Raw genomic sequence first — 14590 nt, 5'->3', positions numbered from 1 at the left:
TGACGGACGCAAGGGAGGGTGGGAGATAGGGAGGCCCTTCATATGTTGGGAAAAAATTTGCAAATTATCAGAGAAGGCAGTATGTTTATTTTAGGTGATGGAGGGTGAGCCGTTAAATCACCTGCAATTTCAACTGCGTAAAAAGTCACGTCGCCTACGACTACAACCGTAGGCCCCACCTACCGGACACTTAACGCCAGTCCCTCTGTGGTAATCCGATCAGGAGTGGGGCCTCTCTTCCTGTCTCTCTTCGTGTCTCCTGTCACTTGGAGCAAGTTGGGAGGGCACCCTGGCCTTGCAGTGAGCGGTGATACAGCTCCGGTTTTAGCCTGGAAAGCTAGTAGCACTTAGGCCATTCCACAGGCTCTCTGAGTGGCTGAGGGGTCACAGAGATGTGGTAGACCTGGTTAAGTGATACTCTTGGGGCAGGGGATTCCTGTGTTGTGTTTCGGGTTGCAGTACAAGGGAGCAAAATCCAAATAAAACTAATAACATCCGGAGAGCCACAAGGGAGTATTGTATTTATGTAAATAAAATGTCAAGTAACATGTTTAACATGTTTACTACTAAGTGCATTTGGGCTGTTACGCTGAGGACTCGGTGCTGTTTACTGTCACACCATCTTCAATTAGCCACTACACAATTACAAAGCACACTAAACAAAGTTTAACAATGGTGCAATAGTTGGCAAATTTAAATCTGAAGCAATTTTGTTTACTTTGTTAGTTGTAGCCGGGCATGTACTGAAGGAATGTGTCTATGGGTGAACACATTTTCTTCAGATTTAGCTATGTCAACTTAAATTTTCCAACTCTTGCACCATTGGTTAATTTTAACAATGGCATATCATATGTCCAAAATACCACCTTGAATCAATCATCACCACTGCAAGAAGCATTCAAACAATGTTTCTTTAAGGGTGCTGTATAAGTGTGTTGAAGATAATTAAGATTGTTTAGTGACCAAATCACTCACTAAGATCTTAAAAAAAAAAAGTTTGCAGTCTATATGGAACAAAGTTACTACGGTATGGCCATATAGATATGAAAAGGCTGTTTATAAGTGACTTATCTTTCTGTACCGTGTTATGAACCAACGGGTAGGTAGCATGGTTAAAAATGACTACTATAAAGCTTTAGGTCAGTTTAAGAAAAAATTTTAAAATGTGTCTGGAAAATGTGATTAGAATCCAAAAATCTGGGATAACTCTGCAAGCAGCAAGCCCAACCTACCATCCTCTGAGCCCTGCCGCCACCTCTAGGCCCCGAATGCCTCAACGGATAGCATTGAGAGTGGGTAAAGATTTGCACGATAAAGGCTAGCTAGAAATACGCGGTGTGTCCATTCGGTGGGGACCCTCCTCCTAGCACTCTTCAACTCTGTCTCTCAGCCACCCTGGCCCACGATGGGCCCCGAATGGAGGGCCGGTGACTAGAGCTCGTCCCTCGCAGCCCCCAGCAGTGCTCCAACAGTCTTGTCGTGCAGTGGTGAGGGCAGCTATAGCACTCAGCATCTAGAGCTACTGGGAATAATTCTCCCCTAAGACTGAATGGCCGCATGGGTCCCACCACACGCAACGGCATACACCAAATTACACAATTGGTCGGACAAGAATCAGTAGCCACCACTAACTCGTCAACCCCCGCACCCTTACCAACTGCCACACCTCCACTAATGTCCCTGTCGTGGCGGGAAGCGCTGCCACATTGTTGCAGAACTGACACACCTTAATTGACACCCAGCGGTATGGCCCGCGCCTTCCCATGCAGTAGCTCGGTCTGAGACCAACTCTCCCGCCAGGCCCATCATGGGGGCCCTCGCTCCCACTCCAGCTGCTGTGTGGGGGGCAGCCCCTCACCCCCCCACAAGCCGAAGTAACACAACGGCACACTATGGCACATGGAGAGTGACCACTATAGTTGGCATACTTTAATTGTGCGTTTGCTACTTTCCCCCAACCATCTCAGTTGCGAAATGTACCCATGGCTGCACAGCCTTCAATGAGTGCGCTGTTACGTCCTTGCTGTCATGTGGCACAGGCCTTGAACCAGTGGCCACATTCTCCGCTTGCGAGATGGCACAGTGTAGCATAGCTGCACTGTCTCATGCTGTGAGGCATATTATTCCTTTAGTCATGTGACTATTTACATAATTTATATTTGTGTATTTGTGTTTCAATAATTTATTTCAAATTATTCTTTGCATTTCTGAATATTACCTCCATGAATTTGTTTGATTATACTATATTTTTTGTTCTTAGTAACATTTGGTATCTTTGCTTTTTCAATAATTATGTTATTGACAACCAATATAAATTGATTTTTATATTTCTCCTAATATTATATATTGTTGATTATAAATTTACTAAACAGCATAAAGTTATAATAATGTTCATAATGGATTAATTTTGTACACTGAGTGGAGATAAATTTTTTTTAATGATAAACCATAAATAAATTTTATTTTTTTTAAAATGTATTTTAAGAATTATGTAAGATATGTAACAAGGACTGATTGGTCAGTTGTTAAATGCGAAAGAAATAAACAATTACATACTGACATCAACCAGGGCTGCGCCCTCCCTTGAGCCCGATGTGTCCCCTGTTCCGCCAGCACCATCACCCTTTGTTTGAACCGCCCACCACCGTGACGTGTGCGTGTGCGTGTGCGTGTGCGTGTGCGTGTGCGTGTGCGTGTGAGCCGCAAGAGGCATTAGAGGCACGGCGACGGCCCAGAAACGTAAAATATTAATTAATAAGTAAAGAAATAAAGGGCTATGTATTGTGTGTTTTTATAATTTCGCTCAGTGTTTTGTCTTAAGTCACAGGAAGGACGGCACACAGCCACACGTGGCCGCTACAGGAACTACCGACGAATAATCTTTAGACAATATTTAATTAAGTATTCTGTTATGAAATAAGATGGAAGTCTCAGAAATTGTCATTTAATTTATACTAATTTTTAAAAGGTTAAACTATGTTAGTAATTAGAGTAATTATAAGTTAACAAGCTAACGGAAACTCGAGGGTTGGAAGACGCCATGACACCCTGTTGACCAGTCAGTCTTGTTCTTCCGCCGCCCGGAGTGGGACGCTCCCGCACCTCGTCGACTTCATTTTTTGGTAATATCTGATCAGTTAGCATCCATTTCGCATATATTAATCTAAATCACTTTCTTTCTGTCTTCGAGGCCTACTCCCGGTGGTAGACTGTTTCAATAAGAATTGAAGCTCCTCGAGCATTTTAAATTTAACTTCGTTACGTTTCTTTGGTCAGGCCACGTGGTGACCTGGCCCACCTCCTAAACCGATTGTTTGCCGTTGGCTTTTTATCCGCTTCACATGAACAACGTAGAGACGAGGAATGGTTAATAAATTTCAGGTGTGAATCTCGAGTGTATATTATTTCGGTCACGGGTGCCCCGGTGTAGTTGTCTGATGTGTGGGACGCCTAGAGCCCACCTAGGTAAAGATTAGGGCATTACACGAGTGTACCAGCGTGCCCGCCGCTGAGAGCGGGTGTTAGGAACCAGCGAAGCATTATTAGGGTTGTGTGCCTCGTTGCACTTGGGCGACGTCACGGCCCGAGAAAGGAGTCTCGCCGGGTCCACGTGCCCACAAACCACGTGGTGGCGCCCAAACTCAGTATCCGCCTCCTTAAACAACCCTGTGCGATAGCAATACATTGATTAGGTAATATCTCTTAGGATTTTAAAACATTTTTAAACCTATATTCCATTTTTAAATTATATTCTCTCCTGATCTCAGCTGTTCCCAGTGAGAACAGTACAGAGACGTAGAGAAAAGGCAGTATTGCTAGTGCCCCATTTCAGGGAATCTCAACTTTTCTCGTTATCTCGTAATGTGGAGAGGAAGAAGGAAAGAGGAAACGGACAGAAGGAACAGGAAAACATATTTGTTTCTGGCAATACTCTGCTGTTGGTAGATAATCAAACCCAACCCCTGCAGAGCCTTTAGAGTCCCTTAACTGCTTAGCTACTCAGCAGGGTGTCTTATACGTAGGAACAATATTTCATGGTTTTATTTTTAAATATTGTCTTTATTCATTACTTAAATATTTCAAAATACTTATTGAACCAAAACAGTCTTATTTTGATTGACACCTGATGAACATATACAGTAAAATCATTAGTAATAATAATAAGCATGTCTAGAAGAGAACTACTCAGAAAAAGAAAAATTAATTGGCACATTTTTGTGTGTTTGAAACATGTTGTGTTATTTATCTAAAATTGTGTTGCTAATGTAATAAATGCATGATCAAACAATGTAATATTAATTTATTTCCAATCCATTTAGATCATAAATTATAGTTAGTACAAAATTCATGTTACATAAATGACTTTCAATGAGCTAACCAAAAAAGTTTTTTTTTTGTGTAATTTGAGTTAAGTTTTGTCAAATTGCTGTTTGATTCATGTTTTTAGTTAGATTTTTGGTGCTAAATGGAGTATTAACTTGCATTCTTTGCAGTGTTGTTCAGTTTCATCGCTGTTCCTACTTATAGGTAATAATTAATTATGGTTTAAAAAATAGGTTTCATTCAAGATTTTAGGAAAGCCGGCCATCTTTTTATCTTAATGCATTTCACTGAGAGAGATTGTACGTATTTATTAAAGCCCTTTAAATTTGACTAAACCAGTTAATTTGCATGTCATTTTACAAAGTTCAAAGAAGATGTAAAGAAATCATAGAGACATCGGTCTTGCCAGTCTGACCAGAGCTCAGCCATGCAGTCACGATGAGTTGTGGCTGCCACACTCATGGGCACAGATGCTGCTAGTGATTTTAAAACTGTGAATTGAGTCTGCATTGCGGTAAATATGCTGATAAAACATAAATTTTAATTATTTCTTTTTCTTCTAATATTACACTGTCAGGCTCACTATAATCAGTAATACATTTATAGTGGATACACATGCATCTAGTACCATTCTAATTTTAATGCACTTTTTTTTTATATTTTTCAGCATTTTTTAAATGACTTGCCTATTAATCAGTAGAGTGACGTCCAGATGTGACATTGGATAGTTTTTAAAGGCATTTTCATTGCTCTCTTATGTGTTGAACAGAAACACAGAGATCACAAGGCTTCAACTACTACAAGAATGAAATAACTGCTAGACTTATTCTCAGGGAAAACTTTATTTCAACGTCCAGATGCACATTCAAGTGTTTTAAGTTTTTACTCAATGTCAAATGCACAAGCAATCCATGAGCCCTTGCTGCTACATTCCTGAGGTTCGCTCAGCATACTACTACTGGCTCTTAAGTTTTTTGAAGACATTCCCACAAAGTATATAAATCTCAAATTTCTGAAAGAAACAATACCTGTATTCAGTCCCACTTCCATTTCTAGATTGTGTCCATCTTAAGAGTGTCCACACAAAATTTTATTAATATTCAGCCTAACTTTCCCCCATCAAAATTTCAAATTTCACACACTTATTTAAAAAAAAAATAATTTATCATTTTTCAACGGTACTGAAATAAAGAAAATGCAGCCTCCACTGTCACCACAGCTGGCCTAGTTCTCTCTACATTTTATTTATTAAAAAATTAATACTATACATACACCATTTTAATACCATCAAGAAAAAAAAAATACTTTCACAGCTTGGGTTATAACTAGGGACAAGATTACACAGTGAATTGCGTTAAAACCAAAACAACACTGAAAAGGATGTCAATGCACTTGAATATATTAAATTAAACTACAATATTGAAATTAATCAGCATTTTAGCACAACTTAAGCAACAAAAATTAAATTTTAATAAATTAAAATTAATTTTGGCAGCATGAAATTTGTACAAAAATGTATCTAAATACATAGGAAAAAAAAAATTAATTTTACTTCGTTTGAGCTTGCATCTCTGATCAGTAACTTTTTTTTTTATTATTATTTCTTGACATCTGCGCTATACTTTTTCCAAACACACAATCACAGATTCATCTTCATGCAGAATAGTTCTGCCCAAAACATACATATTAAAAAACATATTATAAAAGTTCATCATATATTAATCAAATTGGCACTATTTTAGTTAAATTAATATTAAGAAAAATCCGAGCATATTTTTTGCTGGAAAACACACTACATTTATGAATAAAATGAATTTATAAAAATAAAACCATAAAATCTTGTCCCTAAAGATGGCAGATTGGAGCATGACATTACCCTTCAAATTAATATCATCAGGGAATTCCCATGACTTTCCCAGAATTTCAAGTGAATTCCCTGATTTTACAGAATATTCACACATCTGATTCTGTTAAAGTATAGAGTGGATTTAAGACATTAAAGATACACATTAGCATTTAAAAATTACCAATCCAGTTTTGCCTTTTAGATGATACAAATTATTTTGTAATTTCCCAGGTTTTGAAGATACCTTTTCCATTCCCTGAGTTTTCCCTGGCTATGGGAGTCATTCACAATACATTAAAGTAAAATGGAAAAATTTGTGTTTTTTTAACTTTGTTAAGTTACATTCCAGTCACGTAAATTAAGTGTGTTGAATTCTTTAATGTCATACTTGTATAATTTAAAATACAGTTTAATTCTCAACTAACTTTACCATAACAGTTACTTTCACATTAATTTACTATCACAGGGTACTTCAACTACCCCTTGTGATCAGGGATCATCAAAAAAAATTTCCGTCAATGTATTTGATAAAAGTTATGGCCACCTTAGTTTTACCTAAAACTTTATCAAATAAACCTGCTAAAACAGTGACATACATGCACTCTTGAGTGGAGCCTGAAAACATCAATCTTAAATAATGATTATCTTGATAAATTATTTGAATAATAAGTGAGAAAATAATTTCACAACTTAAAAATACCGAATGGAATGTTAGAATATTGTTAACATAGGTAATTCCAGACACTGTTGTTTACTAAATTTGTTTCTGCCATGATTTGCCACTAGCACATCCTAGTAAGTGCAAGGTAAAATATCTCTGAAAGCTTCTGGCTTTTCTCTCCAGAACTGCTGCTGACATGCAGGATGGCGGAATATAAACATAGGCTGAACACTTGGGCGTCCTCTGAAATAAATACGCAGTGAAGTAAGCGAATAGCTATTAAGGAAAGAGCAAAATATTGTTTGTTGATCCGTCACATTATTAATTCATAGCATTGTTAATTTGTTTCATAGTATTTAAATGCTAAACTAGTGCATTTACCATTGTGCACGGTCAAAAATAAAAATTGGCATTGTTACTGCAAAACCGCACAAATTGCAAGCTTTTACTTGTGACAGTTTGCTTGCTTTCCGTGTCCTACTTTACACTTAACATTTTTTCAGTGTGTTTTTAATCAACTTTGCAATACAACATAAATATATTACACTAAAAATATGTATCAAAACACATTTCAACCACATGTAACATGTCAAATTAATTATAATATCTTTTCCAGCACAACACTCAGTTTGCACTGTCGTCATCAACATCGATGTTATGCAAACAACACTGACTGCCATTTGTGATATAAAACAACTATATTTGATCAAACTTTGAAATAATACAGCATTTACTGTGACCAGGTGAATTACTACGTATTGAGATTTTATCATGCTTCACATCATTAAATCAATAAACAGTCGATAAATTAATTTTCTGTTCATAAAGTTTCATTATGATGAAATAGGTAATTAACTGAACCTGAATTTGTGATTAAAGTATAGACTGGATTTAAGATATTAAAGATACAAATTAGTATTTAAAAATTACCAATCCAGTTTTGCCTTTTAGATGATACAAATGATTTTGTAATTTCCCAGGTTTTGAAGATACCTTTTCCATTCCCTGAGTTTTCCCTGGCTATGGGAATCATGCACAATACGTTAAAGTAAAATTGAAAATTTAGTGTTTTTTTTTTAACTTTGTTAAGTTACATTCCAGTCACGTAAATTAAGTGTATTCAATTCTTTAATTTCATACTTGCAAATTCAATAAAAATAAAAAAATATGTAGAAACATCATACCAAAAGATAATTATGCAAAAATGAATTTAATGTTTAAATGTTTACTACAAGTAGTACAAAAAAAGTGTAATCTCGGATACAAGAAAGTGTATTTCTCACATTTGGAGTCGAAACATAAAAAGGGAATTTGTACTTTGGCTGCATGTGGTTGATTAACATTTTTTTTTATTCTTGATCTAGATGCGCTATATTCATTAATTTTACGTAAGACAACAATAGCATGCCAATTATTACAATAGTGTAGCGTTTGGAGGGACTGTGATGAGATACAGTTTCAACATTCAAGAATACTAAAAACACTATGGAAACAAAAAAACAACTCAACTTTCAAATAAAAAAAAATAAGCTCGCACAATCCAAGTATGTTTATAGACAGTCATGTTGTTCAGGAAATGAATAAGCATTTATCTGCTTGCATGCACATTATTATTATTATTCACGACATCTCACAAACAGCAAAACTTACGCTTCTTCTTGAGCGGCTGCCTCGTGAAGTCTGCGTTGTCGCACGCCTCGGTGGTGGATATCACCTCCTCGCTGCGTGCGGCCATCTTCCTGGCCTTGGAGCCGTCCTCGGGAGAGGCGGCCAGCACGGCTGGGGACGCGGCAGCCTCCAGGCTCCGCTTCCAGTCAGCCACCATGCCCTCCAGCTGCCCCACTATGTCCGGGAACGACGGACGGTTCTTGGGCTCGAACTGCCGACACAAGAGACTCGCTCGTCGAAACATCACTCGCCTCCACCGCTTCGCCGTACATCGGCGGACCCAGCCTCGAGTTCGGTGAACGACCGAAAGGGACTGAGGTGGTGTTGCATGGGGAGTCCAAACAATTTATAAACATAATAGCTCCTTTAAAGGTACAGTACACTCCAAATTATCCGCAAAATTAAGCGGCAGGGCCACCGCGGATAGTGAAAATCGCGGATAATCCGCAAAAGAGCTGAAAATGGGAAACAAAAAAAGGAAACATTAATTTCTACTTAAAAATTTATGTTCAGTAAAAGTTACAATTAATAGTAAAAATATTTTTTAATGATGCTAAAATGTTAGTATTTTACCGAATAATTAACATACAATACATTTCAGTAATGTAAACATAAAAGTGCTCAACCATGACAAAAATAGCAACGCATGCCAGCCTACTGAGTGAGTTCCGAGAAGGCCTGTGGCATTTATATACTGCACACAATACACTAGTCAGTAGAGACACTAGTCAGTAGAGTTCAAATTTGTTTGTTCACTTGTAATAAAATACAGATTTACATATGTGCTGTATTTTTTCGTAGCAGGCGCGGATCATCCGCACCGCGGATCATCCGCCCGCGGATAATAGGGAGTTAACTGTAAATTCAATGCCTTTCCGACCATGTCAAAAGAAGTAAAATCAACAAGTAGCACTAAAAGTATTGTTGTTGGGCGAAGTAGACGGGGTTCTTCAGCTTCGCACACGAGAGCTGTGGAATGCGAAGCATGGTCAGCAAGTTCTTGGGGCAATGCTTGGAGCTATTCTGGGCCGAACCGTGGCTGTGCCACCAACGGAAATTACCGATAAATTGCTGACAAGGTACAAAAGCGGTAAATGACGAGAGAATCAGGGTGGTTTGGTGTGTATTTATTCCTTTCCTTTTCCTCCCTATCCTCGTTTGACGTTGTTTAGTGTCTTAGGACAGTATTCTAAAACATTTGGATAAGTTAGCGAATAAGCACTACTTTTTTGGCCTTGTTGGGACATTACCGTAACCTAGCTCACGGGCTGAATTGCATAACATGTCCAAACCAAAACCCAGTAAGGAACCAATCGGAAACTGTTTTAAAAGACAGTGTCCTGCATGAGACTAGAAATTGGTTTTAACGTATTTTATAGGATGTTTCGCAACCACCGATACAATTGTTAAGGCACATATTGAACTGCATTTCTAGTTTCGTCGAGTAATTTTTAAGTTACGATTATTTCTTGTTATGACCAATAAAGTGTGCAGGATAGTTTCCCTTTTATAAAGTTTCATTTGGCACACCAAAACGCTTACATAATCCCCCAAATATCACAAAAATAACTATACGAGTGAATGTGGCCAGACATGGGTCCACCATCTGGACGAAATCAACGAAAAAGTCAACTCTACACATGCGCGGAATTTGGGCAACAAATCAGCAATGGACAGGACACCAAAATCTGTTCCCTAAAATAAGGGACTAGCCCTGTCCTATCGTGCACTAGGAATACGATTAGGGAACAGGTGTAGCACATTCAACACCTAAACTGTTATTTTTGTCTTGGAATACCAGCGCTAGTAACTTGATGACTTAAGTGGCATGCCAGCAGGGTGCATAGTGTGCGGGATTATCTTTACCATTTACGTCTTTGGTTTGAATCTATTAGTAGCTGCCAGTAGATACTTTAATGATTCAGTTACTGTTACTCACTCTTGCACTCTCTCGACCACTATCAATCAGGCCCTGTAACTGCCTACGCTCGCAGACCCAAGCACCAATCTCATCACCAACGCAGCAGCACTGTCTCTTGCTCACAGCAGCCTCAAGCTCTTCTCCGCTTTACTTACCAAGCACTATTAACATCACTAGTCTGAATACCGAAAATAACATGTACAATTAAAAGCAATTAATGGTATAGAAAAACAACTTTACAGAGAAAATATTTAAAAAAATTACTTATAAGTAACATAAATTTAAAGAAAATAAAAACTTAAAAGCAATATAACCATATAATCAAATAAAAATATTTGGGAATAAATAATTAAGAGCTCTTTTTCAAGAACACCCGGTTAAAATCACGCTTCAGCCCGCAGTTGGTTTCAGTCACTATACTGCAGCACAATGCGAATAAGCAACTAACACAGAAGACAAACGTGAGCGAGCTACTCACACTGCAGCGCAACGCAAGCCCAGTACTCACGTTGCAACAGGAGAACGCCAGCTTGAGGAAGTCCGGAGGACACGACCCACACAGCTCCGTGAAGGCCAGATAGTCCAGCCCGAAGTTGGCAGTGCGGGGCAGGATGTCCGGGTCGGCTTCCACCCGCGCTATCAGCTCGCACAGGATGATGCCGTACGAGAACACGTCCGACTTCTCGTTATACCACTGGCCCTTGAGACACTCGGGGGACATCCAGTAGGGGGAGCCAACCGTAGGCAACCGCACATCCCTAGGAACAAGACACGTTAAAAGAGTTCACAGACCAGTGATAAAGAGTGATGCTTAAGTTTTACTTTCGTTTTTCATTATAGTCATAGATGGGCAGAAAGAGGAAGTATGAAGAGCAAGGTAATTAGAGTATATAAGGTAAGCCATTCCCGTTCAATGCGCGTTCATTGGCTGAAGGCGTCTGATGTCACTTGTAGGATAGTGATATCGAAGGATATTTCTTTCCTGATGATACTATACTAGAAAAGTAATGTAAGCACATGAAATGTTAATTAAGGATCAAATAACAAAAAGACATTGGTGTATATGACCTCTTGCTCAGAATCGTCACGTATTTCTTCAAGTTCCATGCACGCTCGCACTTGCACAATGGTAATTGCTTCAGTTTTTACAGTAAACTGTCAAGTTTACTGTAAATTTTTTCTTCTTTAAGTTTTTCACCCCATTAGAACTTATAAACAACGGTTTCTGATAAGTTCCAAAAAAGAAGGAAAAGAAATGAAGGGTAACTGTGGTAGCAGGTGGCTTGGTTAAACAGACATGGAAAGGGAAACAAAAGTAAAAGTGGCTTATGTATATAGAGAGAAAAACATAATGTGACAACATTAAAAAAAAAATTATTTTGTTAAAAATGTTTTAGTAATTGCTGTTAGCATAGTACCATTTCTGTTAGATTGAATTAATTGCTATTAAGTTCTCCAGTATAATTTAAGGAAATATATTATAGTTTTCAGTAAATGTGAGATGATAATACACAAAAAAATTCCTGCAGTTAATTATTATAGAGGTTTAAAAAATCTAAAAGAGTAATGTTAGTATTAAAATAAGCAGTAAGATAAATAAGTTTTCATAACCAAAATAAATAATTTGGTAATAAAAGAATTTATGGTATACATCTAAAAAAAAAAATATTTAAATACATTATTATGATGAAAATTATATGTATACAGTTTTAGGAGAATATGGAAGTAAAATGAAAACAAGTGAGAAAATGGTAACCAAAATAAAATTTTGTAAGGCGACTTGAATTGTCAATATTACGGCTTTCTGCTGTGAAAAATAACAATACGAGGGTATATGGATGTAGTATTTAATGTTAGTATTTTTTTTTTAATTATCTATAAAATTTTACTGACAGAATGTTAATTTCCCCATTTTAATGTAAAATGTAAGTAATGAAAAATAACAAACTAGCAATCTCAGCAGCATGGACGCTGTGTTGCTACCAGGGGTAGAAATTTGACGGATTGGCCAGTAATCAGGAAGTGGTGGTGAGCCCTCAGAGAGCGAGGTTTCCCAACCTGGCAGCAAGCTGGAGAAATACACTGTTCCGTTCATCGGTCAGGGATCCGGAATTGACTGGTACGGGGCCAGACTTAATTCCTTCATTTAATTAATTAATTATACATAAAATTATATATATATATATATATATATATATATATATATATATATATGTAAATGTTTGATTGTTAAAAATCTTTATTCTCCATAACTTCTTCCCTCATGGCTTTGAAATTTTGACACAATGTTGCATTTGAATACGCGTGTGTTTATGTGTGTGTGTGTGTGCACACACAACACACACACAGAGAGAGGGGGAGAGAGAGGAGAATGATAGATATCAAGGGAGATATAGATATATGATAGATACTTTGTATGTGTGAACCTACTTCGAATAAATTATGAAAAAATAATTGAACGAGACATTACAACACATGCATGGCTTTTGCTTTTTCTTTGCTAAAGGAGCCGCGACATGTCCAGGGTGAGACCTCGCGATGTTTTTTAGGGAAAAATATTTTATTTCTTATTGGCAAGCTCGCCTGACACCCACGTCCAAGTGACAGTGGACCGGCAGTAAACTGACCTGAAAAACCGCGATAAATGAAATAATATTCCAGTAGCAATGGGCAATGGTGAAATGAATAAATGTATGAATAATTAACTTCTTCAACTGAGACTAAGTTCAAGATCCTGATAACAGCCGTGGCCCCACGTCTCCGCGTCTCTGCGGTATAAAAAAAAAACCTATTATTTTTATATTTTTTTTTCCACCTTCCCTACTTGCGGCTGCGACATAAGCAGATACATACAAACTGAGTTCACAGTATAATAACACTACTTAAAACATTTATCAATTATCACTTATTCTTCGTTACACAATATTGACGAATAACACAATTTTCTAATGGCTTGTGCACTAACACAAAGTGGTGTGAAAAGTGGAAAAGAAAAATACAATTCTGTCAAAAGTACATACAAAATGGATGTGTATAAACTTTCAAACGGCAGTCCTACGAAAGTAACTTTTAAATACAGAGACGTGACCATGCTGTCAGCTAGAGGACTGTTGGAAGAGCTTTTTTATAACAGTTTATAGTTTCAGCCATTGGTATGATTGACAACCCCATGTCACATGGTTTATTGTACTCACAACGAGTCAGGAATCTTGGCTGCCAAGCCAAAGTCACCAACGACAGCAGTCATTTCTCCAGTCTCTTCGTTTCTCTTGATCAGTACATTCTGCAACACATTTTTAAACAACATTCTGCTATTAAACTACTAAAGGGTAGGTAAATACATACCTAATTAGGTACCTATACATGGTCACACTTTTATTACTGGTTCCGAGGAGCTTCACAGCCTGAGGTTGAAAACGAGTACAGAGAGCCAGTTCAGAAAAAAAAAAAATACAGAAATATATAAAGTGATTATTAATTTTGTTTTATTTATTTAAAAATTATTCCACTTTTCATCAATTATTTTTAAAAAAGTCAAAAGCACTCCATTTTGAATGCTGAATGCGTTTAAACAACTAAACTACAAAATCAGGGTATCCACACAAATCTTTCATTAAATTTCCCTGACTTTCCATGACCAAAATTCAAAATCCTCCTGAAATTTCATAAAAATAATTAATCTATTTTATAGTATTCTGAAAGAAATAAAGATAATTCTGCCTCCACCATACCAATAGCAGGCCTAGTTAAAAGAGATCTTGCGTACACAATTTTATAGTTGTTATGACTGTGTGTGTGCACTGACCACCTATAAAAAAATTCTTTCACATTCTGAGTGACAGCAGACTGGAATATGACTTTTACCAGGAATTTCCCGAGGAATTTCCATACCCATTTTTTTCCCCAGTATTTCAAGTAAATTCCCTGATTTTCCATAATGTGGACACACCAGTAGTAGTCAAAAAAGAAGTGAACGTATGCCTGGCAAGGTTCAGTCAGCAGAAAATCTTGACACTATTTAGATAAGCGTACAGACCACGAGCGAAGGAGCAGGTCCATCAAAGAGAAATTAAGAACCCTGGGGCAAATAATTTTGTCGGGCCCCCCTCTACATTTATTAACGTACATTTGAAACCCCACAATTTAAAAAATATATCTACAAGACTTTAAA

The 14590-nt window shown here is 37.4% G+C and overlaps 1 protein-coding gene across 1 annotated transcript in view; it reads right to left on the bottom strand.

The window, feature by feature from the left end:
- LOC134535053 (dual specificity testis-specific protein kinase 2) overlaps positions 1-14590 on the bottom strand; it is a 64567-nt gene that overhangs the window by 10570 nt on the left and 39407 nt on the right. Inside the window, exons 5-7 of the mRNA XM_063373891.1 lie at positions 13614-13702; positions 10928-11177; positions 8481-8709 (exon numbers count right to left, since the gene is read on the bottom strand). Of these exons, the coding sequence (XP_063229961.1) occupies positions 8481-8709; positions 10928-11177; positions 13614-13702 (568 nt within the window). The remainder of the gene's footprint in view (positions 1-8480; positions 8710-10927; positions 11178-13613; positions 13703-14590) is intronic.

The sequence above is a fragment of the Bacillus rossius genome, chromosome 8 (genome assembly GCF_032445375.1).
Source record: "Bacillus rossius redtenbacheri isolate Brsri chromosome 8, Brsri_v3, whole genome shotgun sequence".
Lineage (NCBI taxonomy): Eukaryota > Metazoa > Arthropoda > Insecta > Phasmatodea > Bacillidae > Bacillus > Bacillus rossius.
The sequence above is the reverse complement of the archived record's forward strand: the minus strand, read 5'-3'. Positions and strand labels throughout refer to the sequence as shown.